The 24,862-nt window shown below is 43.7% G+C and overlaps 1 protein-coding gene across 1 annotated transcript; it reads left to right on the forward strand.

Annotated features, from left to right (window-relative positions):
• The first annotated feature begins 9,994 nt into the window (after window positions 1-9,994).
• On the forward strand, window positions 9,995-13,586 carry OTOR (otoraplin). The gene is made up of 4 exons (XM_070800641.1): window positions 9,995-10,164; window positions 10,532-10,671; window positions 11,565-11,675; window positions 12,532-13,586. The coding sequence occupies exons 1-4, from the start codon at window positions 10,050-10,052 to the stop codon at window positions 12,553-12,555; spliced, it is 390 nt and encodes a 129-aa protein (XP_070656742.1). The 5' UTR covers window positions 9,995-10,049; the 3' UTR covers window positions 12,556-13,586.
• The last annotated feature ends 11,276 nt before the right edge of the window (window positions 13,587-24,862 follow it).

The following is a 24,862-nucleotide window of genomic DNA, read 5'->3' on the forward strand; positions in this document are numbered from 1 at the left end:
GGGCCCTGCTGCTTCGGGAGCACAGAGTCTTAGCCTCTGCACCACTAGGGAAGTCCCTTTTTTACTAATACTTGTACTAATACTAATACTTTTACTTGTACGAATAGTAATGATGATCATCCTGCATATTAGAAGAAAACGAGACCTGGGCAGGATCTGAATTTCATCTTCAGAGTCAAATAAATGAGCCAGTAGTAGGCATTTCACAAATCTTTTCATTCATTTTTTACTTGAATAAAGACCATTTAAGAGTAACTATATTAAATGTTTTCTGGGAAAACAGAGAAAAAGGGAATATTGTCTTCAGACTTCACATCTTATACTCTTACCCTCTTGAGATAGGGTGTTTCCTAAGGAATACCTGCTCAGTTAATACCTCTTGATTGAATGACCTCCAAAGGAAAGATGTTTAATCTTTTTGAAGACTAGCAGTCTAACCCAATGGTTGCCAGTCCTAATCTTGCTGCCTCATTGTGCTGCTTAACACCAATTCTCGGGTATTTCCAAAGTTCATTTTCTGTAGTGTTTGATTTCTGCTTAAGGCTATCAGTTTAATCCCCTGGTAGCAAAACCATGGGTGTCTTTAGAAGTAGACAATTTTGTATGTATAGCACATGGTAAAGTGACACTATTGATCACTTTTTGTGTTCCTGTTTTAGTATTTTCTGAAACAAGACTTTTCCTTATCACTTAGATTTTTTTTTTATGTATTTGTGAAATATATATATGTTAAAACTGGAGCCTATTATACAGAATGAAGTAAGCCAGAAAGAAAAACACCAATACAGTATACTAATGCATATATATGGAATTTAGAAAGATGGTAACAATAACCCTGTATACGAGACAGCAAAAGAGATACCGATGTATAGAACAGTCTTTTGGACTCTGGGAGAGGGAGAGGGTGGGATGATTTGGGAGAATGGCATTGAAACATGTATAATATATATGAAATGAGTTGCCAGTCCAGGTTCGATGCATGATACTGGATGCTTGGGGCTGATGCACTGGGACGACCCAGAGGGATGGTACAGGGAAGGAGGAGGGAGGAGGGTTCAGGATGGGGAACACATGTATACCTGTGGCGGATTCATGTTGATATATGGGAAAACCAATACAATATTGTAAAGTTAAAAAGAGACCATTTTTAGGCTTATGTAGGTTTTTACCACATGTATATGTTAGGAAAAAGCAAAATACTTTTTATTCCTTAAACTTCACCACTTGCAGAGTCTGACTGTTGTGAATAACTTTTTAGTTGTCAAGTTCATGTACGTCCATAAAAGATATTAACTGAGCCATTAGGAAAAAAGACCGCTCTTGTATGTTGACCAGCAGTCCCAGTGGCTAGTACACTTTCTCACTGCTTGCTTTTGGTGACTGTACTTAGTCTCAGAACACAGACTGGCCCTGCTCTGAGTGGCTGTTGAAGGGGAAGTTGGCCACAGTGGTAGGTGTCGGAGGGAGGGAGAGGGTGGATGGAAAATGGGATTGTGTAGGCCATTTTAAGGGCATGCTTACACTCCGAAATGGGGAACTATTAGAGGATTTTGTAAACTGAGTTACTTACAGTGATAGCATTCACCCGTTTTAGTATTTGGTGAGTTTTGGCAGTTGGACCAACCTAGACAGCATATTCAAAAGCAGAGACATTACTTTGCCAACAAAGTTTCGTCTAGTCAAGGCTGTGGTTTTTCCTGTGGTCATGTATGGATGTGAGAGTTGGACTGTGAAGAAGGCTGAGTGCTGAAGAATTGATGCTTTTGAACTGTGGTGTTGAAGACTCTTGAGAGTCCCTTGGACTGCAAGGAGATCCAACCAGTCCATTCTGAAGATCAGCCCTGGGATTTCTTTGGAAGGAATGATGCTAAAGCTGAAACTCCAGTACTTTGGCCACCTCATGTGAAGAGTTGACTCATTGGAAAAGTCTCTGATGCTGGGAGGGATTGGGGGCAGGAGGAGAAGGGGACGACAGAGGATGAGATGGCTGGATGGCATCACTGACTCAATGGACGTGAGTCTGAGTGAACTCCGGGAGTTGGTGATGGACAGGGAGGCCTGGTGTGCTGCGATTCATAGGGTTGCAAAGAGTCGGACATGACTGAGCGACTGATCTGATCTGATACAGTTGTGTGAAGGTCATAAGATACAGAGGATTCCGTCACGCCTCAGAGAAAGGGCTCCCTTGTGTTCCTTTGCAGTGTCCCCATCCCAACCCTAGGCAGCCACCCATCTGCTTTCTATCGCTGCAACTGTGCCTTGTCTAGAATGCTCCTATTTAATTTTTCGGCCTCATTGGGCAGCATGTGGGATCCTAGTTGCCTTACCAAGGATTGAACCCCACCGCCTGCAGTGGAAGTGTGAAGTCTTAACCCTGAACCACCAGGGAAGTTCGTAGAATGCTTTTTTGTTGTTGTCATTATTGCTGTTTTTATTTTCAGTTGTGCTGGTTCTTTGCTGCCGCACAGGCTTGCTCTGGTCGTGGCGAGCAGGGGCTCCACTTCACTGCGGTGCACCAGGCTTCCACGGCAGTGGCTTCTCTTGCTGTGGAGCACAGGCTCCAGGCACATGGGCTTAGATGCTCCTCTGCATGTGGAATCCTCCCAGACCAGGGATCAACCTGCGCCCCCGACTTAGCAGGTGGATTCCCATCTACTGCATCTCCAAGGGAGTCCCCTAGAATGCTTTTGAGGTGTATCTCTATTGCGTGGGTCAGCAGTTTGTTCTGCCAATGGATGGGCATTTTGAGTTCTTTCTGGTTTGGGACCATTGTGAATAAAGTGACTCTGAACATTCACATGCAAGTCTGTGTGGGACATAAGTTCTGTGAGAAGAGTTCAAACAGAGAAGTGACATCTGATTACTTTTGAAAGCTGTTTATTTTGGGAAAAAATCCAATTTATATGAAAGTAGCTGAAAAAGTACATAGAACTTCCATAAATGTTTTTGAACTGTCAAGGAGGGGAAATTTCCCCACCACCCCTCCTGAATTCTTCTAGCTGGACTAATAATGAAAGTGACACAAAACAGATTAACAGAAAATACAAATGTTAATTCATGTGCACAGAGGTCCCATACAAATGAGAACCTAAATAGTGGCCAAAGCAAACTTTTTTATTTTTCAATATGTTTTTTATAAGTTACGGTATTTGTCTTCAATTAGTGGCAAATGCTAAATTTAATTTTGGCAACTTTTAAGTCTGCTTCAGAAATAATTGTATTACTTTACAGATGATCCATAGGATTTTCTCTTCTTGTTTTTTCAACAAATTGCATATAATATTATATTACAAAGGTTGTAACTTAAGCTATAAAAACAGTCGAAGCAGGCAACTTTTATACCTTTTAGAGAAAGAAACAATAGAGATGAATTGACAGAACAGAGAAACTTGGGTCTTGTGTGCTCAATTAGTGAGGACTCTAAGCAGTTTGTCCCTGGTAGTAAATTCAAGAAGTAATAAGGTTTATACAAGTTTCTTGACCCGAATTCCCTCTCTCTGGTGAAAAGGGTGTCTTACCCTTGGATGCAAGGGGTACACCTTTCTCATGAGAGATTTATCTTCTGCTTTCTGGGGACAAAAATGAAGGTCAGAGTTCACTCTTGCTGCTTGTGTTTTAAGTAACTTTAATTCAAACTAATCGCTGTGCCACTGTGGCTTACTTGGGGAGCCCTCCTGCACCCTGGCAGAACCATCTGAGAGCCTGTGGACCTAGTTGCTCATCACCCCTTAATCTTGCAGGCTGTATTTTCTAAGTACAAGACCAGTCTTTCACATAACTCTAAGATGACCAGCAACATCAGGAAATAGCATCCATCCGATTTATTGAGGTCCCAATCATGACCCAAGAATCAAATCCAGGATCATGTGTTGAGTGTAGTTGTCACGTCTCTTTAGTCTCCTGTCAATTCCTCAGCCTGTCCTAAGTCTTTCAGGATCCTAATTTTATAGAGATATCACAACTCTATGTCTATGGATATATCTATTCAATTATATTAAAAAGTAATGAATTTGCAACAGTACCTCTGACTGCAACCCCATGGCACTGGGTTTATTATTGCCTTCCCCATCTCCTTACTTGTAATCTATTTCTCTCCTCCAGGCCCATTAATCTTCCTGTATTTATTAGCTATATTTTGAAGATGATTCAATCAAACTAGGATCTTCTGACTGTTCTTACCTTACTCATCTGTGGGAGCTATACAGAATGTCTGAAGACAGCAGGTGTTGTCACCATTAAATATAGTGGTTTTCAACTTGAATTTAACTTTCAACTTTGGCTACATATTAGAATCATCTGGAAGATATTTGCAAATACTCAGACCTAACCTACAACAGGATTTCCCAGGTGGCTCAGCAGTAAAGAATCCACCTGCCAATATAGGAGGTTTGGGTTCAACCCTGGGTTGGGGAAGATCTAGATAGAGAAGGAGGTGGCAACCCACTCCAGTATTCTTGCCTGGGAAATCCCAGGGACAGAGGAACCTGGTTGGCAACAGTCCATGGAGTCCCAAAAGAGTCAGACATGACTTAACAACAACAATAACCTACCACCACCTCAACTAAATCCCAATCTCCAGGAGTGAAACCCAGTCATCAATGCTTCTCAAGCTCACTGTGTAATTCTAATGTGAATCAAAGTTAACAATTAACAAAGCAGATTTCTACCTTTATGAAGTAGGTTATATGATTAGATTTAAATGCAGGCTACTGATAAATAGAAGATAGTGTTAAAATGGAAACTATTATGAGAGGCTCACATCTGCATTTTTTTAAATTGGAGGATAATTGCTTTACAATGTCATGTTGGAACACATGAAAAGATGCTCAACATCACTCATTATTAGAGAAATGCAAATCAAAACCACAATGAGGTGCCATTTCATGCCAGTTAGAATGGCTGCTATCCAAAAGTCTACAAGCAATAAATGCTGGAGAGGGTGTGGAGAAAAGGGAACCCTCTTACACTGTTGGTGGGAATGCAAACTAGTACAGCCACTATGGAGAACAGTGTGGAGATTCCTTAAAAAACTGGAAATAAAACTATCTTATGATCCAGCAATCCCACTGCTGGGCATACACACTGAGGAAACCAGAAGGGAAAGAGACACATGTACCCCAATGTTCATCGCAGCACTGTTTATAATAGCCAGGACATGGAAGCAACCTAGATGTCCATCAGCAGACGAATGGATAAGAAAGCTGTGGTACATATTCACAATGGAATATTACTCAGCCATTAAAAGAATACATTTGAATCAGCTCTAATGAGGTGGATGAAACTGGAGCCTGTTATACAGAGTGAAGTAAGCCAGAAAGAAAAACACCAATATAGTAGTATACTAATGCACATATATGGAATTTAGAAAAATGGTAACAATAACCCTGTATGCAAGATAGCAAAAGAGACACAGATGTATAGAACAGTCTTTTGGACTCTGTGAGAGAAGGCAAGGGTGGGATGGTTTGGGAGAATGGCATTGAAACATGTATATTATCATATGTGAAACGAATCGCCAGTCCAGGTTCGATGCATGATACAGGGTGCTCAAGGATGGTGCCCTGGGATGACCCAGAGGGATGGGATGGGGAGGGAGGTGGGAGGGGGATTCAGGATGGGGAACATGTGGTGGATTCATGTCAATGTATGGCAAAACCAGTATAATATTGTAATTAGCCTCCAAAAAATTAATAATTAAAAAAAAAACAATGTCGTGTTGGTTTTTTGCCATACAACAATAAGAATCAGCCATAAGTATCCATGTACTGCCTCCCTCTTGGACCTCCCTCCCGCCGCCCCCATCCCACCCCTCTAGGTCATCACAGAGCCCCAGGCTGAGCTCCCAGTGCTATACTGTGGCTTCCTGTTAGCTGTCTATGTTACACATGGCAGTGTGTATATTTCAGTGCTGCTCTGTCAGTTGGTCCCACCCCCTCCTCCCCCTGCTATCTCCATTTTAAATGTAAAGGCTTGAGACGTCTCTGGTGACCCAGTGAGTCCACACTCCCAGTGCAGGGACCCTGGGCTTGGTCACTGGTCAGGGAACTAGGTTCCACATGCTGCAACTCGGAGTTTGCACACACACACGCAGCAATGAAGATCAAATATCCTGCCTGCTGCAAATAATACTGAACGCAGCCAAATTTGTAAAAAGGCTTAAAGTATTTGTAATCAGGTTTCTGTATGGACATGTTTTTTAAATTAAGTTTTAGAGTATGGTTGGTTTACAATGTTGTGTTAGTTTCTGCTGTACAGCGAAGCAAATCAGTGTTACGTATATCTACTCTTTTAGATTCTTTCCCATATAGGTCATTACAGAGTACTGAGTTTCCTGTGCTATACAGTAGGTTCTTATTAGTTAAAGTATTTTCTGTTAGGGTATTTAATAGGCATTTTGTCTCTTGAAAATGAATCCAGCAAAGACGTAATAGTGAATGTGAAATCCTGGCTAAAAATCTGTGCCGTATTTGATTGCCCTCAAGCAGCACTTGGGAGAAGGCAATGGCACCCCACTCCAGTACTCTTGCCTGCAAAATCCCATGGACGGAGGAGCCTGGAGGAGCGATCCCATGGGGTCGCTAAGAGTTGGACACGACTGAGCGCCTTCACTTTCACTTTCACTTGCATGCATTGGAGGAGGAAATGGCAACCCACTCCAGTGTTCTTGCCTAGAGAATCCCAGGGACGGTGGGGCCTGGTGGGCTGCCGTCTATGGGGTCGCACAGAGTCGGACACGACTGAAGCGACTTAGCAGCAGCAGCAGCAGCAAGCAGCACTTCTCCAACTTTAATGTCCATACAAATCACTTCTATATCATGTAAAAAGTAGTTTGCAATTTAGCAGGTCTGGGGTAGGTTCTGAGAGATTTTATAAAATGATGCTAAAGTTGCTAGTCTGGGCACCATGTTTTGGTGGCAAGACCCCAGCATCTCTGCCCTGATCATTTAGTTAATGAGTCTTAATTTGAAGGGTGTAATGAACCTGTGTGTGTGTGTGTGTGTGTGTTAAGTCTCTTCAGTGGTGTCCCACTCTTTACGACCCTTGGCCTGCAGCCCACCAGGCTCCTCTGCCCGTAGGATTCTCTAGGAAAGAATACTGGAGTAGGTTTCTTTGCCCTCCTCCAGGGGATCTTCCCAACCCAGGGATCAAAACTAGGTCTCCCACATCTCCTGCCTTGAAGGCAGATTCTTTACCACTGAGCAACCAGGGAAGCCTGAGCCTCTCTTTAGGTCTGATAAAACCTAGGGACTTCCCCAGGGCGCGGTGGGGGAAAGAGTATACATGCATGTACACACCTAAGCATACAATTCTGGGGGATGACGCATGCTTTCAATGAATACCAGTTTATGAATACCAAGCATTTTTCTGGGTGCTAAAGGTAGAGCAATGGACAAGATGGAAAAGGTCCCCACCTTGTGGAGTTTTCACTGTGGCATCAGGGACAAACAGCCACCAAGAAAGTGAACAAGCCATGTCAGGTAGTGAAACATGTATTAGGACAGGGTCCCATGGTTTTGCGTGGTGGACAGATTGGGTTGGGGGAGTGCAAGAGTGTCTCTGTTAAACTGGTCTGTCTGTCGAGCCATCTTGACCATCAGAGGCCTGAAGGCCAGTAACTGGAGGAAAAGACAATAAGCCCAAAAGGCATGAAGTAGATATGAGCTTCAAAAAAAAGACAGAGAGGCTGGTGTGGCAGGAACAGAGCCAGGGAAGGACAGTGACAGAAGATGATTCCGGAGGACGCGGGGAGGTGGGAAGATCCTTCAGGGCCTTGAACATCACAGCAAGGAGGCTGCCTCCATCCCATCCCCTTGTCCAAGCCTATTTTTGCATCCTAAAGGAGCTACAGCCCCCATTTTTGAGAACCCCAGACTGAGAAGCTAATTTAGGAACTAAAGAAAAAAAATGTCTTTGGGGGATTAAAGGTTCAGAGAGTCCATCTGAAAATCCAGAAGAAGGAGAGAAGGAAGCTCAGGACACAGTCCATCTCTGGACCACCAGCCCCACCCTACCCCCACCCCACCAGACCCCGAATGGTGCACTACCAGGCACGATGGCTTGCTGAGTTGTTGCAAGTTTGAATTCCTATTTGTGAGTAGACTTTTACAGAGAAGCTTCTAGTTTCCACCCCATCTCTTCCTGCTGCAGAACCCTAGGACATCGCAGGCCTGCTCAGGTGGCCCTCGGGAGGCTGGGGTTTCTCTTTTCTTAGTTCTTGGCCTTTGAACGGCCCACGATGGCTTCTGAGCCTCAGCTTAGTTGGCTTAGTTTTGACTGCTCAGGCACGGCTTTTTTCAACGTTTCACTCTGCTTTGAGGGGGCCTGGCTGAGTTTGTGCAGTCATTTCAGAAAGTGCCTCTTACATGGCAATTGTCTTTGAACTCGCCTGTGTCAAGGGCTGGCTGGAGACTGTTACAGTCTGTGAAACAGCTGCCGGGTCAGGATTAAGAGGGTTTGATCGATGCTTTCATTTTCCCCGAGATCCTCTCAGGCCTCCAGATTATAGAAAGAAAAACCGCACTGGCATTCTGCTTTCAAAGATGATTTCTAGGGAATTCCCTGGCGGTCTAGTGGTCAGAGATTCCAGGCTTTCACTGCTGAGGGTGCAGGTTTGATCTCTGATCGGGGAACTAAGATGGCACAAAATGCATGATGCAGCCAAGAAAAACCTGGAAATAATGGGGGAGAGGGCACTTTAAAAGAGAGAAGCGGCCCCAAACACCCTCTAACAAGCAGCCGGCCAAGTGTGTCTTTCTCCCGGCAGTAAACCCTAGGGCCCGGGTCTTTTTAAATTCACTCTGTGGCCAGTGCCTACCACAGTGCCTGGCACATAGCAGGCACTCAGGAAGTAGTTGTTAAACAGATGGAGGCAGGTGTTAGCGCTTCGGCTTTGATGACTTGTAGCGGTGCCCCTCTTCCCGCAGGAAAGATGCCTGGAAGTAGGCCAGGCAGGGATGGGGGTTCAAGGACAACACAAACCTCCAGCTTTACTCCCTTCTCTATTAGCCATGCACATTGGAGACTGAATTTCAAAGATCTCCAAGACAGGAGGCAGAAAAAAGCCAGTTCCATTTTCCCAAACCACCTACCACATCTCCCCGCATTACTAGGGTCTTAAACATGTTACAATCCATGTCTGACCCGATACACATGACTCCTAAGGGTCCCATCATGAATGATTTGTAAGCATTTGTAATCAATGTAAGCATCCTCTACTTATCTATTATATAAATCCAGATGTTATTAGATGTTTGATCAAAATTATTTGTATTAAGGATATAGATATCACATTTTCAACAGTTTTCTATGGTTAGTACATCTTCTCATACATTGAAAGAATTTGATGTTTGAACTAAAAACATTTTTTAAATGATTTAAAATCCTCATAGTTCTTTCAACAATGTCTTCCTGATGCAATAAACCACAGCAAAAGTTACTCTAACAAGGGTGGAGGATTGTCATACTGAGTAAAGTATGTCAGACAGAGAAGGAGAAATATTGTATGACATCACTTATATGAAGGATCTGAAAAGAAATTATACAAATGAGCTTATTTACAAAACAGATATAAGTCTATGGACTTTGAGAATGAATTCAAAATGAATAACCAACAAGGACATACTGTATAGCACAGGGAAGTCTGCTCAATGTTATGTGGCCGCCTGGATGGGAGAGGAGTCTGGGGGAGTCGGGATACACGTATGTGTATGACTGAGTCCCTTTGTTGTCCACCTGAAGCTATCACAACATTGTTAATCGGCTATACTTCACTATAAAATAAAAAGTGTTTTTAAAATAGTGGACTATTCTGGATAGCATTTGTGTGTAAAAAAAAAAAGACACAGCGTTTGAGTCTCTTTAGAAATTCCAATGCTGAAGAACCCCTAGAGCCCCGTCACTGCTATGGAGGCCGAGGCACGGGTAGCTACCTCCCCATTGGCTGCAGGGGACTCGCCCAGATGTCTGGCTTTCACATAAAAGACAGGAAGCACTGAAGTCAGTCTCCACTTCCACTCAAAGGGCGAAAGCAAAAACAGCAAAAGAGGAAGATGGCAAGACTGGTGTTACTTTTCCTCCCAGGTCTTGTGGCCATATGTGCTGTGCATGGAATATTTATGGACAGACTTGGTTCCAAGAAGCTGTGTGCAGATGATGAATGTGTCTGTAAGGACTTTTTTACACCTTTTATTACCTTTCTATTATATAATTGAAAAAAAAAATATCCACTAATAGCGTAGAATCTAATTGTATTTGGAAGTGAATCTTCTCTAATGTGCATGCGATTAGTGTCGTTTCTCCGGGTCTGTGCCTTTTGTGTCTCAGCATGAAGAATTCACTTGGCTAAGATTCTGTTGGATGCTGTTTTAATAACCTTAGTTATCTTCTGGAATTGAATGTGAGCTATAAACCAGGAGGTGTTAGTCACTGTGATTTCCTAGTCTTCTGATATGCTCTGTGGTTTTTCCTGTTATAAAACCCAGGCGTCCATGCTTTCTTCTTCAAGATACTATTTCATGGTTTTTCCTTCCAGATACTATTTCTCTGGCCAGAGCTCAAGAAGATTACAATGCTCCGGACTGTAGATTCATTAACGTTAAAAAAGGGCAGTGGATCTATGTTTACTCAAAGCTGGTAAAAGAAAATGAAGCTGGAGAATTCTGGGCTGGCAGCGTAAGACGAGATCATTTAAAATATATAAAATATCTTGACATATGTTGCCCTTAACTTTTCCTCTGTTACCTATCTTCGATGCCTTTTAATATTTAAAACTAGCTGTTAAGAACAATAGAGGAGCTGTGGCTATGCAAAACTTCATGTATATTTGCTTTTATTGCATTTTAAAGAAACAAGGAAAACTTCATCACAAAACCCAATGTAGGTTTATCTGCTGTTTTGGCAAGAGAATGTAGTCGAACACATGGGGGCGTGAACATCCCAAAGAGTTTGAACCTTATTCAAAAATACTTGAGTGGATTTGCCAAGTAAAAGGCATGTGTGCTGGCAGTCAGGCTACATTTCAGTGTTTTTAAGGAAACTTTAGCACCCTCGTTCACTCCAAAGAATCTGCTTTCTTCAGTTAAAACACACAGGGGTGGGCCCTGGGGAGGGATGAAGCTGAACTGATCTACTGTCCCCCACTGCAGCTCCAGCTCCAGAGACATATTCTCAAGTAATGGAGAGTTAAATCTGAAATGCACTCAAGAATATGTTCACTTGAATTTTAAAAAATGGGGAGAGTCCTTTAAAAGTTCTTTAAAATAACAGTGTCTATTTACTTAAAACCAAAACAAAAAAAGATACAGACTTCATTTATGGGTTCCAAAAAAGATTTCTGGGCAGCTCACAGATGGCACGATGCAATGCTAAAGCAGGGAGACCAGTAAGAGTGGGCCACAAAAGAACAGACACACAGTTTCTGTGGGATGAAAGTTGCTGGGAGTGAACTTGAGAAGCAAGGCATTGGTAGTTTTATGATTCTCATGGACAACAAAGAGGATGCCTGAGGGTTTCCAAAAGAGTATCACATCTGCTTTCCCCTCTCTGTTACATTTCTGGGCACTCAGGTCTATGGCAATCAGTCTGAGGATGAAATGGGAACCGTGGGTTATTTTCCCAGCAACTTGGTCCAGGAACAACATGTGTACCAAGAAGCCACCAAGGAAGTTCCTACCACGGTAAGCGTCCCTGGGGCTGGGGAGAGGGGAGAGAAGGACTCAGAATGTAGACGTAGGCAGGTGTAAAAAGATGCATCATGCAACTTACAAGCTGCGTCAGGTAAAGTCCCCCACTTCCAAGGGTGACGTCTCTAGGCAACGAGACTTGGGAGAGCATTTATACCTACTGTCAATGTGGAAAGGTTAGTGAACTCTCTCTGTCACTAGAGAAAGTGTTTTAGTTGTAAGTTATCCTGGAAATGACTCCACGTCACAAAGAAAGAAGCCAAAATAGTATTGACTGACTCTTACTGACAGGCTCACTTATCAACTAAACACTTGGTCTGAGAAAAATATCAGCACCTGTATTTATCATTTATTTAATAAAATCAAAACATTCTGGAAAAAATTTGAATGCCTGTTTTTGTGATAGAGAGACCCTACTTATGTATGAAAAAGAACCATCCTTTTCCTAATGCTCTGGGGTCTTGTATAACCAAAACAGAAATAAAAGATCCTTTTTGAGTGACTTTGCAAGGTGGTTATTTTGAAATAATTCTTCTGGAGCTAATCACTGTGCAAAAAAAAACTTTAAAACATTGACCAACCTACACAAATGCAACTCATTTGTCATCATGTCTTAGCATTGAACTTGAATGTGTCAAAGAATCATAAATTAAAAGTGTATTTGAGAATTTTCATTTTAAGTAGTTTTTGAGTTAAAGTAAAACTTGAGTCATACTCTTGGGGTTCAAGCTTTACGTATTTTAACTCCAAATTTCCCTTTGATTATGTATGATTTTAAATAAAGAATGTACATCTGTTTTTTGGTCCTGCATGCTCAGCTCAGTCTTTTTTCGCTTTTTTTTTTCCCTAGGATATTGACTTTTTCTGCGAGTAAGAAGTTAGACAAATTCACCAATAGAAAGGAAACTTCAGAAATAAAGGAAAAAAACAAAACAACCAAAAAATACCTGTCCCTGTTTTCTGACTTTTGTTTCAAGGGTTTGACTTGAGCCTGGAGATGGCAGATAAAGGGGAGAGGAGAGGAGAGGGTGAAGGAGGAAGAAGGAAAGGAAAATGGGAGGGGGAATGTTCTCCTGGTCTGGTCTTCCAGACTACATGGAACTGGCTGACGTTTGCCTCAAATGGGTGAGTTGAAAGCAGAGAATTAGTTTTTCAGCCTAGAGCCTTCTCTTACAAAGGGATCAAATAGAAGATGGTTCATTTATAGTTATTTCTAAATAGTAATTCTTCCCAGCTCTTTGGATCCTCGAATAAACTTAAGGTCATGGTTCTTTTTTTTGGACATGATGTCTTCTAGTCTCCCTGGCCAGCTGCAATATTATAATGTACCCCAATGGACATAATATTTGATGCCTTTGGGGTGTGAAGCTGCTGGAGGAGAAAAAGAACTGTTGGACTATGCTTCTAAATTTCTTTTAAAAAAATGTCTCACAAATTATTTCAGTTGAATAACTTTACCTTCTGAACAATAAATTTACCTCTCCCCAAATTTTAAATAATGTAAAATTTTAATTTCAATAAATTTTAATTTTAATAAAGTTTAAATAATTTTAAATTTAAATTAAACTTTTAAATTTTAAATCAGTTTAAGTGGTGGGGTGCTTTATGAAATATTTGTAATATAATAATTCCCCCTTATTATGTGCTATTACTGGATATTATTCAAGCTTCAAATCAAAATATTAAAAAAAGTCTGTGGGTTATTTTGTCCACTTCTATTTCAACTTTGAATATCCTCTTCCCTAAGTCAAGGGTAATATGCTAAGACATCTGGTGAGGGGATTCAGGTTTGGTAATCCTGATGGGCCCACAAGTTTTTTCACAGTTAACTGGAAATCAGCTTTGATTGTGTGTTACTAATGTAATTCTTTTGATGTAGTCATGAGCTTTTGTTTGTTTGTTTACATGTAATTAAAATGCCTGTGCTACACTCAAAATTTTCACAATTTCCGAGTTAAAAATGTTTAAAAACACTTTCAGCTTGAGGAATAGAAAGTCTGGGAGGTGGGAGTTGGGAATGAGATTTGTTCCCGTTTTCTGCGGTCTGATCATCCCACAAGCATAGAGAGGAGGATTTTTAGGACAGGTTGGAGACTTGGACCCCAGGGTCATTTTACAGCTGTGTCCACTGTGACTTTGGGTGAATATATTTTTGCCAAACTCTTATGGAGGTCAGTCGAATAAAATGGTATCCCCCAAGTAAAAGCCCTTAAACCCAAACCCTTTTTTTCTTCTTTTTTTTCTACTCACTTTATTCCTAAAATGTTTCAGGCAGCATCTAGATCTCTCAACACAATTTTAAGGCAAGAGGCATTTATCCAACCTCTGTTTCTATCTGCCTGTTACTTGCTGTCCTCCCCTGATTCCAGATACCCCATCACCTCTCAAGACATCCAGCACCCCCACTGTGCCGTCAGTCTACCCAGAACCCCCATCTGCCCAGGCTCAGGCATCCAGCCTCACTCCTCAGGTACAGGGCTTCCAGCTGTAGGCTCCCTCCTGGCCCAAATCTGCTCCCACCCTCAGGACTGGTCTCATCCAGAAATTCAGAGCTCATTGACTGATTCAAATCTCCTGCGGGCTCACCTGCTGGAAAAGAAGGAAAACTCTTGCAGGAACTTTAAATACCATCTAGGCTCTGGGAAGGAGAAGGCAATGGCACCCCACTCCAGTACTCTTGCCTGGAAAATCCCATGGATGGAGGAGCCTGGTGGGCTGTAGTCCATGGGGTCGCTAAGAGTCAGATACGACTGAGCGACTTCCCTTTCACTTTTCACTTTCATGCATTGGAGAAGGAAACGGCAACCCACTCCAGTGTTCTTGCCTGGAGAATCCCAGGGACGGGGGAGCCTGGTAGGCTGCCATCTATGGGGTCACACAGAGTCAGACACGACTGAAGTGACTTAGCAGCAGCAGGCTCTGGGAAAGCAAAAAGTCATCCCTGGACCAGTAGGGGCAGGGCGTCACCTGGGAGCTGGTTAGAAAGTGGAGTCTCAGGGCCCACCGCAGACCTTCTGAATCAAAACCTGCATCTTAACAGGACCCTCGGGGATTCACGGACACGTCGTAGGAAGGGGAAAACTTCCTTCTACCCTTCTCGACCCTGTGGCTGGACCTAAGAGTTAAAACTGTTGTAGGACAGGTAAACAGGAAAAAAGCATACACATTTAATTCATAAGATTTATGGAAGGATAAGGAAATAAGATGAGATTTGGACATGGGTAGCACAGACAAGTCGGGTCCACGAGCCCACTTAGGGAGAGGGAGGCGGCCTGGGGCAGGGCAGTGGGTGCCAGTGCGAGTGAGGGACCTCCCTGGTGGTCCAGTGGCTAAGACTCCATGCTCCTAATGCAAGAGGCCCAGGTTTGAGCCCTGCTCAGGGAACGGAGCTCACATAAATCACATAGATCTCAACTAAAAAAGATTCCTCGTGCCACAACTAAGACCCAGTGCAGCCAAATAAATTTTAAAAAACCTTTTTTTAATTGAAACTATAAAGTTAATTTTTTTCCCCAAAAGTGGGTACCACTTCAGGATGAGGCCAATACAGAAAGCCCGTGAAGGTGAGAAGAGTCAGAGCATGGGGGGTGCTGGCAGGCAAAAACTTGAAATGTTTTTTTAAGGATGTGTGGAATGGGTGGCTCAGAAAAGCTGGGTGATGAAAGCAGAGCCCAGGGCACCCAGGAAGAGGGTGGGCTGCACAGCTTAGTGCTGCCATTTCCTAGCTGTGCACGTGCTTGAATAAGGTCCTAACCTCGAGGAACCTCCATTTTCTTGACTACAAAAGGGATTATGGACAGTCTAGTGGCAATTACTGGCAGTCTAGTGGTTAAGACCCCGTGTTTCCAAGGCAGGATCAATGAGTTCAATTGCTGGTTGGGAAACTAAGATCCCACATGCCATGTGCTGTGGCAAAAATAAAATAAAAAATGCAGACTTAGAGAACAAACTTACGGTTGCTGGTGGGGAAGGATGGGAGGAAGGGGTGGTTAAGGAGTTTGGGATCAACACGTAAACCCTGCTGTATTGAAAATGGAGGACCAACAAGGTCCTACTGTGCACAGGGGACTCTGCTCAACGCAGTGTGGCAGCCTGGATGGGAGCGGAGGGGGAGGAAGGATGGGTACGTGTATACGGATGGCTGAGTCCCTTTGCTGTCCACCGGAAACTATCACAACATTGTTAACTGGCTATACTCCAATATAAAATAAAAAGGTTTAAAAAAAAACAAAGGAAATAATAAAAGGGATTAATGACAACTTTGTGGCTGAGTTGCGGCAAGGTTTAAATACAATGTGTGCACAGGGTCTGCACAGGGTAGGACCCCTAAGCGGCAGTCACTATCAGCTGACCCGAGAGGATTTCCGTGGATGATGCCCTTCACTCCTACACTTGTGCTGTAACCTACCGGACGCTTCACTGATCAGACACTGCATTTCCCCATCAGACCATCTGGAACGTCTACAGCAAAGATATTTGGAACACTTTCCAGATTGCATACTTTTAAGTAGTTTTATTTTTTTTTTTTTAATCACCTAAAATTGTCTGACAGTTCCAAGTCATTTCAGGGTCATGGTGTGAAATACGTGTGTATAATTTTTTTTCAAGACTATTTTTTGTTTATTTAACTCTGCCATATGTACTTTTACATATATATTCTTTTACATATTGCATGCATAATTTAGATTCGAGGTCCCAGTTCTGGTCACAGCCATTCATCAGCATCAGCATGTAAGGGTCACCACACCTTAGAAAGATCAACATGTATAATTTGCTCACCCATGAGACCTACAGTCAGATAAGTGTCAGCGTGTAAACTAATCATATTAAGGTTGTCTCATTTGTGTATCTCCATCCTAGCAGGGGTGTAAACAGCAGCGTCTCTTGGGAAATCCACCTCATGGTGGGGGAAGGGTGCCCCACCAGAGCGTGGTCCCTTGGGTCCACAGCTTGAGGGCAGCTGCTGTATCTGCAGGGCCGTATGCTGTCCCTCTGCTCTCTGGAGGTGGGAAGTTCAAGTTCCTGGCCAGACATTCTGACCCTCATTCTGTTGAAAGCCTTGTATAAGATCCAAAGCACACAACAGCCCAGGGGCCACTGGGGAGAGAGAACTCCTCCTCAGATCACAACAGGGACCCACAGGGAGACTGAGGTACTGTGGTTTCCACTTGCTTTCTAAAAAGGCACGCATGGGTCAGAATGCATACTGAGGAGGACGTTATTCGGGATAGATTACTAGGATGCATAACGTTATATGTGATACATCTTTGTTACGGTAAATACAGTAAATATAAGTAATCTAAACAGGCTGCATTTGGCTGGTTCCTCGTGTTATGTCAAAGCCAGTGGAACTTCTGCAATGGAATCGTCATAGATTTCAGACCCCTCGAGACTCTTCCTTATCATGTGGGACGCTGGCTCAGACTTCTGTTGTTTGTCACCAAGTTCATGTCATTTAAACTCTTGCTTCCCATTTTATTCATCTACATGTGGGAATAACAATGCCTTTGAAGATAGCAATAACTAACTGTGGGGGTGATTAAGGGGATTAAATTAAATGAGATACTGTTTGTAAAATCACCCAGCACAGTGCACAGTACACAGTAGGCATGTAACAAACGTTAGTAAAACTAACTTCAAAATGAGAGGCTTTTAAAATCTTTTTGAGGGACTTCCCTGGTGGTCCAGGTGTTAAGAATCTGCCTTACAATGCAGGGGACATGGCTTCCATCCTTGGTCTGGGAGCTGAGATCCCACATGCTGAGGAGCAACTAAGCCTGTAGGCCAGAACTACTGAGCCCCTGCGCTACACTAGAGAGTCTGTGGGCCCCACGAAAGATCCTGCATGCTGCAACAAAGGTCCCACATGCCGCAACTAAGGCTGGACACAGCCAAATAAATATTTATTTTTAAAAAAAAAAACATAAAACATTTTGAAACCTTGGAAAAACTACAGATTTTTCTAAGTGAATCAAAAGTATATCTTGCGCACCTTTTATTTCCAGAACACTTCTGTCTTTCTCCATAGTTTTTTTGGAAGTGGTTTGCGAGGCATTCTGCAAACACTTAGCATGAAGATGCAGACACACATATACACAAGCTTGACAAATGTTATATTTAACGTCTGGGATGGCACCTCTTTCCTACCTTCATTACCGGGGAAATGTTTCTGGTGCTCTGTCAAAGAGATGTTTAAAAACACCTGGGCACCAGGGGGATACTGTTCCCTTATAAGCCTCAATGCTCTCTTTCTTAGAGTTCTTCCTGCTCTCACCCTCCCGCATCCTCAAAGGATATTGCCAATGGCAGGAGGCCATCAGACTCTTCCTGGTGTCTGATGTCCCGCCAAGAGCAACTTTGCTTGACTTCAGCCACTCCTTCTGAGCACTCACAGTTGTGACATATCCTTGGGGTGACTAATAAAGAAGTGGCTAGAGGTCTTTCAGAGTAAATCCCTTGCCATCCTGCAGAAACTATTAAAGACTGACCTAATTAATGAGCCCATAGATCTGTGAGGCACCTCATTTTCAGAGAACAGGCTTTAGAATTCCCTTTCTTGGCTATTTCCCTGGAACAAACATTCAGCGAATGGCAAGAAAAGGCAATTTAAGGCCCCACTTTGATTACCTGCTGAAAACACCATGAGCTCATCTCTCCCTGCCCTTGGGCAGCACATTCCTGCTGCAATAGCATTCCTTTTTGTTAAAAGTTGTATCTCTTGTTCAAGGGGCCGGTGGTTGGCCAAGCTGCTTTGGTCTCTGCAAACCTGCGAGAGGTAAATCAGAATCTCCATCAGATATTAAGAATAGAGACCCAGTTTTTCGATTCCCAGAGGTGAAGTCTTAAAACCCTTTCCCCACCAGTCCTAGCAACGGTTTTCTTTCTGACTTGCTATGTGAAATGGCAAAGTGAAACAGAGTAACTAATGTGATTGTCAGGATAATCAAGCCTCCAGTCAACTTCTACCAGAAAATCCAGATCATTAGGGTCCCCACCTCCTTCCCTGCCCTGATGGTTTTGGTAAAGACACAGTTTGTGCAAAAAATACTTGAGTCACAGTTGACTTCGTTCAATGTTCACAGTGTGGTTAAATTCAGCAGTGGTTTTTGCACAGTCAAGTTTTAGAAAATCCTAGCCTATTTCATATGCTTAGAAAAGAGGTAAATTGAAGGTGCCAGCGCTCTAGGCATCATGGGCTCCTGACCCTTGATAAGTGTGGGCATTTACTGCTTCTCAAGTTTATTGGCTGTGCCCCCAATTCTGTACAGGGAAATAGGAAGCTTCATTCATGTCGCACGTAAACACATCTCTGGAGGGAGTGGGTATTTCAGCTCCGTATGGAGAGAAGACATAGGAGCAAGCACTAGGAGGGAAAAAAAAAATCTCATTTCTTCAACAAGCGGCTGGTGGGGGGCGGCAAAGAGAAAGGGAAATCACACAAACTAATACTATTCCATGTTGTACCCTTGAAATACAATTTTTATGACTTAAAGGCCTTTCCACGGTATGGTGTCTTCTCAGCTGTATCACCTACAAAACCCACAGTGTAGCGGTAATTTAATCAGGAAAATGATCTATTGATCCACACGCTTTATATAACCTACCCTCTAACCCATTATTAACAAAGACAGGGAACGTTCCCCAAACCATGATTTAAATATTTTTCTAAATGGAAATGACTTTTCTGTCACCTGTGAGCAATTGTTTTAATCATTTTTCTCAAGAATAAGTTACACTAAAGTCAGTATGTTAGGGAGATAAAAAATGAGCTTGAGCTGTTAAATCTCTCCCTCCTTCTCCCCCACCCCATCTCATCTTACCTTCCCTCTTCCTTCTCCCTATTTGCTGCAGCATGTGAGTTTATTCTGGCCAAATGAACCAGTTGAGATGGGAATGTTAATTTGTTTGAGCCATCCTATGTCAAGCTGGGAAAAAAAATCATGGACTTCCCTCGCAGTTTAGTGGTTAAAATTCCACGCTTCCAGAGCCAGGTTTATGAGTTCAACCCCTGGTAAGGGAACTAAGATCCCACATGCCCTGTGGTTCGGCCAATAAACTGAATGAAATAAAATTACTTTTTAAAACAATCCCATGCCAGCTTTTAGATTTCCACAAACCCAAGGCGGAAACCTGAGTCGTGTTCCCTGGACCCGCAGTCAGTCAGCCCTCATTAATGCTCTCCTGCTGTTTCTCCTCCCTCTTGCCTCCAAAATGACTTATGGATTGTATAATCTGCTTCTGGATCTTTCCCTGAGCCGGAAGTTACTAGTATCAGTGCCAGCACAAACGGATCAACAGACAAAAGCCTGAGCCTTGACTCCCAACGATTACAAGAGACACACTGGTTCCCAGAACCAGCCTCAGCCGGGCTCGGGGGACAGTAGACACAGAGTGGGTCACCCGGATAGACTGGCAGTGCTGGTCTTCCTGCACAAAAAGGCAGGGGGTGCTGAGGGCACTTGAGTTTCCAAACCCACTGTTACCTGAAGCAGACAGAGAAATGGTCCTGGGGGAAAGGAACCAACTATTTTGCATATCAGCTATAAACCAGTATCTTAGAGGAGGTTCCCCAGAAGCTCACCCTGAGATGAGGGTTCATGGACAGTGACTGAAGGAAGAATGACTCCCAGGAGAAGCAGGTGAGGGAGACAGGGGCAGCCGGACAGGGCAGGAGTTCAACAGGCAGCAAACCAGGCAACGCCTTGTGGCCCTGGCTTCTGCCTCATCCCACCTGGGGCTCAGGTGCAGAAAGTGATGTCTTAGGGGCCATAGGGACCCAGTTGAGAAGCTGAGTGTTCTTCTGGCCCATTGGTCTTAATTAAAGGTTGCAGTAAGGGGATATCACCTCAAGGCAGTTCTGGTTCTCTCTGCATTTAGGTGCTGAGGTACACAACAACCCTCACAAGGACTTTCAGGGCGTCTGGGGGGAGCACCGATTTTATCTGCTGCAGCCCAGCTCTGCACAGTGTGCTCCATTTCACTTCATCCTCACAGCATCCTGTACCAACTGCATCCTTTGTGGGCGGCTGCACACATTGGTCGCTTCAGTCGTGTCTGACTCTGTGCGACCCCATAGACGGCAGCCCACCAGGCTCCCCCGTCCCTGGGATTCTCCAGGCAAGAACACTGGAGTGGGTTGCCATTTCCTTCTTCAATGCGTGAAAGTGAAAAGTGAAAGTGAATTCGCTCAGTATTGTCAGACTCCTAGCGACCCCATGGACTGTAGCCCACCAGGCTCCTCCGTCCATGGGATTTTCCAGGCAAGAGTACTGGAGTGGGGTGCCATTGCCTTCTCTGTCCTTTCTGGGCAAGAGGCGGCTAATCAGGCCTTTGATTTCCTTCTCCACGGCTTCCATGGACCCTGAAACTATGATGTGCATTAGTGAGAAACTTTGGTGGGACCAGGGTGACATCTAGTGGTGGACTTGGGATCTGGCATTCAGAGAGAAATTTCTAAACTTGAATCTACAAGTCAGGGCATGAGTGTCCTTCACAGCATTCAGAATCAATAATATCTGGGTCACCTCCTGGAATGGACTCAACTACACACCCCACCATCCCCTCCATCACCCACACTCTTAAAATCTGCCCACCACATGGCATGGATCAGGGTGGTGTTAATACGCCATTATTGCTGACCTTGTAATCAATTCAACTAATTTAAAAAGTCACACTTTAGGGGAAAGCTGACTTTTCACTTGGACTCATTTTGTATGTTTGCTTTAGATATAGAGCCCTGCAGAGTTTATAGATTGTTTTAGTTGATTTAATTCACTTATAGGAAAGCAGAAATAGCACCTTGAGCTCAGAGACTAGACGCTTCTCTAGAAAACAGTCAACATGATACCCAGCCCCCTGCAAGGGTGTCATTGGGGGTGGCTGAAGGCATGGGACTCAGTGTCCAAGATCACGTTTTAAATAAAGTGTGGGGGCGGGGAATGCAGTTAGACAACCTGGCTTCAAGTAACAAGCTGTCCACAACATCATGCAGGAATATGATTAAAGAAAAGAAAGTCTAGATTTCTACCTGAGCTAACAGGGCAGTTCTCTACTGAGCGCATTTTGACCTCATATCCCAATCTTGGAGACACTTGGCAATGTCTGGAGACATTTTTCTTTTTACTGAAGCACAGTTGACTTACAATGCTGTGTTAGTTTCAGGGGTAGAGCAAAATGATTCCGTTTATATATATATATATATATATGTAATTTTTCAGATTCTTTTCCATTACATTAATAGGTCATTACAAGACATTGAGTGTAGTTCTGTGTGCTATAGAGTAGGATATTTTTTCCAAACTTTATATTTTGTATTGGGGAATAGCCAATTATCAAAGTTGTGATAGTTCCAGGTGAACAGCAAAGGACTCGGCCATACATATACGTGTATCCATTCTCCCCCAAAGTCCCCTCCCACCCAGGTGGCCACATAACATTGAGCAAAATTCCCTGCGCTATACATTTTATCTATTTTATATAGAGTAGTTTGTATCTGCTAATCCCAAACTCCTAATTTATCCTTCCCCCACCCACTTCTCCATTTGGGAACTATGTGAGTCTGTCTCTGTAAATTCATTTGTATCCAGAGACATTTTTGATTGTCACAAGTGGATGGGGACACTGCTGGCCTCTAGTGGCTAGAGGCCAGCAATGCTGCTAAACATCCTATTAGACCCAAGAAAGACCCCGCGGAGAATGAGCCAGAGCCAAAGGGCAATAGCGTCCAGGTTAAGAAAGTCTACTGTAAGGGGTGATATTGATCAGTAAATGAACGTTGAAAGAATAATAAATCCTAGGAAAGCCTAAGCAATGATCTGGTCTGAGTTCAGCCGGGGGTGTGTTTGTTTTCTAAGCAACCATTAGGTAGAGTTGGATACCTAAGAAATAGGTCTGTGCGGGCTCATCCCTACACGCATACCCCACGCCTTCCAGCGACAGGACACAGTACAGAGAACCTCCGTTTTGCAATGCGCCCGTTACAGATGACCATCAGCAGATTCCCTTCTCCACGATTTTAAACACAGCCCTTCTGCTTCATGCAGCTAGCTATGCGCGCCCCAGCTCCCCATGTAACATTTTGCCAAACACCTTCATCAGCTCGGGGAGGGCTCAGGGCTAGTGAAGGGCTGACGCATGATGAGGGCTGCAGGCTATCTGCATTTCTTCCAGCATTTATTTTCGCTCCTGGAGGACTAGGAGACTGCTTAATTGCTTTTCAAACAGCTATCATGCCCTCCTAGCTTTACAGCTTCTTCCAGAAGATGATTACAATGGTCTATTATTTTTCAAGCAAAAACAGCACTCCCTCACCCCTCGTAATATATGCACTGTCAATTTCAATAGCGCCAGCTGCCTTTACGTGACATGGCTCTCTTTCCCCCTTTATTTCCCCTCCTTTGCTGTTGTCAGCCTGTTTAATCTTTCTGGGAAGAGCTTCCTAGGCACACAATTATATTTACAGAGTCTCTGTACACTTGTGGATACAATTAAAATTTAAACAGTGCACATTTAGCTTAATGTTGACATTTCTCATTCCTTAGAGGAGGAATTTACTTAAACATTAATAACTAAATGTGCAACGGACTTTCCAAGCTGAGAAGGGGAGAAAGGTGCACAACGCAGCTCTCATCTGTTAGAACTGTGGGTTTGTTTAAAAAAGATATGCAAATGGAGACCTACTTTCACTGTTCACTTTCATGCATTGGAGAAGGAAATGGCAACCCACTCCAGTGTTCTTGCCTGGAGAATTCCAGGGACAGCGGAGCCTGGTGGGCTGCCGTCTGTGGGGTCACACAGAGTCAGACACGACTGAAGTGACTTAGCAGCAGCAGCAGCAGCTGAATTTGAAATTGGTTACTTTATCTCATAGTGGAATCATATACCAATGTAGACTTTTGAACAAAATCCAAAGTTAACCTCTGCTTGTCTTGGCTCATGGCTTGAAGGGGCTGGTGTGATTTTTTTTTTTTTTTTTGAAGTTGCTATTGAATTTAAATTTAAAAGAAGGAAGACAGTCTTGCCCTTCTCTGTAAAAGCTCCTGCTTTCATGTAACAGAGTATTACAATTTTTAAAATTGACAATCTGAAAAGAAGGAAAGCAAAAAAGGCTAAGATACACACTAGGAGCTGGAATTTGGGTTTGGGTCCTCCAAATCCTACACTCTCGCGCCTTCTCCCCTCCTCCACAAGGTGAAAGAACAAAGTGAGTGGCAAAATATCAGCTCGGTTAACCACTGGGCAAGCATCCAAAGCCTGGAGGAGGAAATGGCACCCCACTCCAGTACTCTTGCCTGGAAAACCCCATGGTCGGAGGAGCCTGGTAGGCTGCAGTCCACGGGGTCGAAAACAGTCTGCACGACTGAGACACTAACACTATCACTTTTTTACTTTCAAGCGTCCAGTGATGCCCCCATCTCCTCATACAGGGCTTCTGCACCATAGGCGGGGTTGAAGAGTGAGGCTCAGATGGGGGCAACCAGGTTTCCACATTCTTGCTTCCTCAAGTCCTGGTCGCCTGGGTCTGTGGCACAGGATTCAACTGACTGTGTGGACAAGTGGTGGAGCCCCCTCAACTTCGATGGAGAAGTCACAACAATAGACAGGAAGAAGAGCAGGTGCTCCTGACACCTGCTCTATGACATCTGCATCTCTTTGCATGATGGCCTTTTTGGTCAGCTGCACTTCCAGGCAGTCAGGATGTACCAGAGGCTTGACACTCCCTAGAAGGACCCCTTGGGCTTCCCTGGTGGTTCAGTGGTAAAGAATCCACCTGCAATGCAGGAGATGCATGTTCAATCCCTGGGTTGGGCAGATCCCCTGGAGGAGGGCATGGGAACCCACTCCAGTATTCTTGCCTGGAGAATCCCATGGACAGGGGAACCTGGTGGGCTGTAGTCCATAGGGTCGTAAAGAATCGGAAACAACTGAATCAAATTAGCATGCAGGCCCACAGAAGGATCCCTTAACCAGTGACTGAAAGCGTTGGTGTATTGTTTAACAGCACCTCACCCTTGGAGGGAATAACTCCTAGCTGTATCTATCAGAGGTTCTGGGTGAAACTGAGGTCCAGGTGCCTACAGGGATGACTGTCTTGATAACACACACTTCGTGGCTGTCTCTTCTCCTCCCCTGTCACTTTCCCACTCCCCTATCTTGATCCCTGGAATCACCTCTCTAAGAAA

Source organism: Bos indicus, chromosome 13 (assembly GCF_029378745.1).
Source record: "Bos indicus isolate NIAB-ARS_2022 breed Sahiwal x Tharparkar chromosome 13, NIAB-ARS_B.indTharparkar_mat_pri_1.0, whole genome shotgun sequence".
NCBI classification, from domain to species: Eukaryota; Metazoa; Chordata; class Mammalia; order Artiodactyla; family Bovidae; genus Bos; species Bos indicus.

Excerpts from the sequence above, each read along its gene's own strand:
- OTOR (XM_070800641.1), top strand. The coding sequence starts at position 10,050 with ATGGCAAGACTGGTGTTACTTTTCCTCCCAGGTCTTGTGGCCATATGT. Across the intron at positions 10,165-10,531 it reads TGCAGATGATGAATGTGTCT|ATACTATTTCTCTGGCCAGA; the intron begins GTAAGGACTTTT and ends TTTTCCTTCCAG. Across the intron at positions 11,676-12,531 it reads CCAAGGAAGTTCCTACCACG|GATATTGACTTTTTCTGCGA; the intron begins GTAAGCGTCCCT and ends TTTTTTCCCTAG.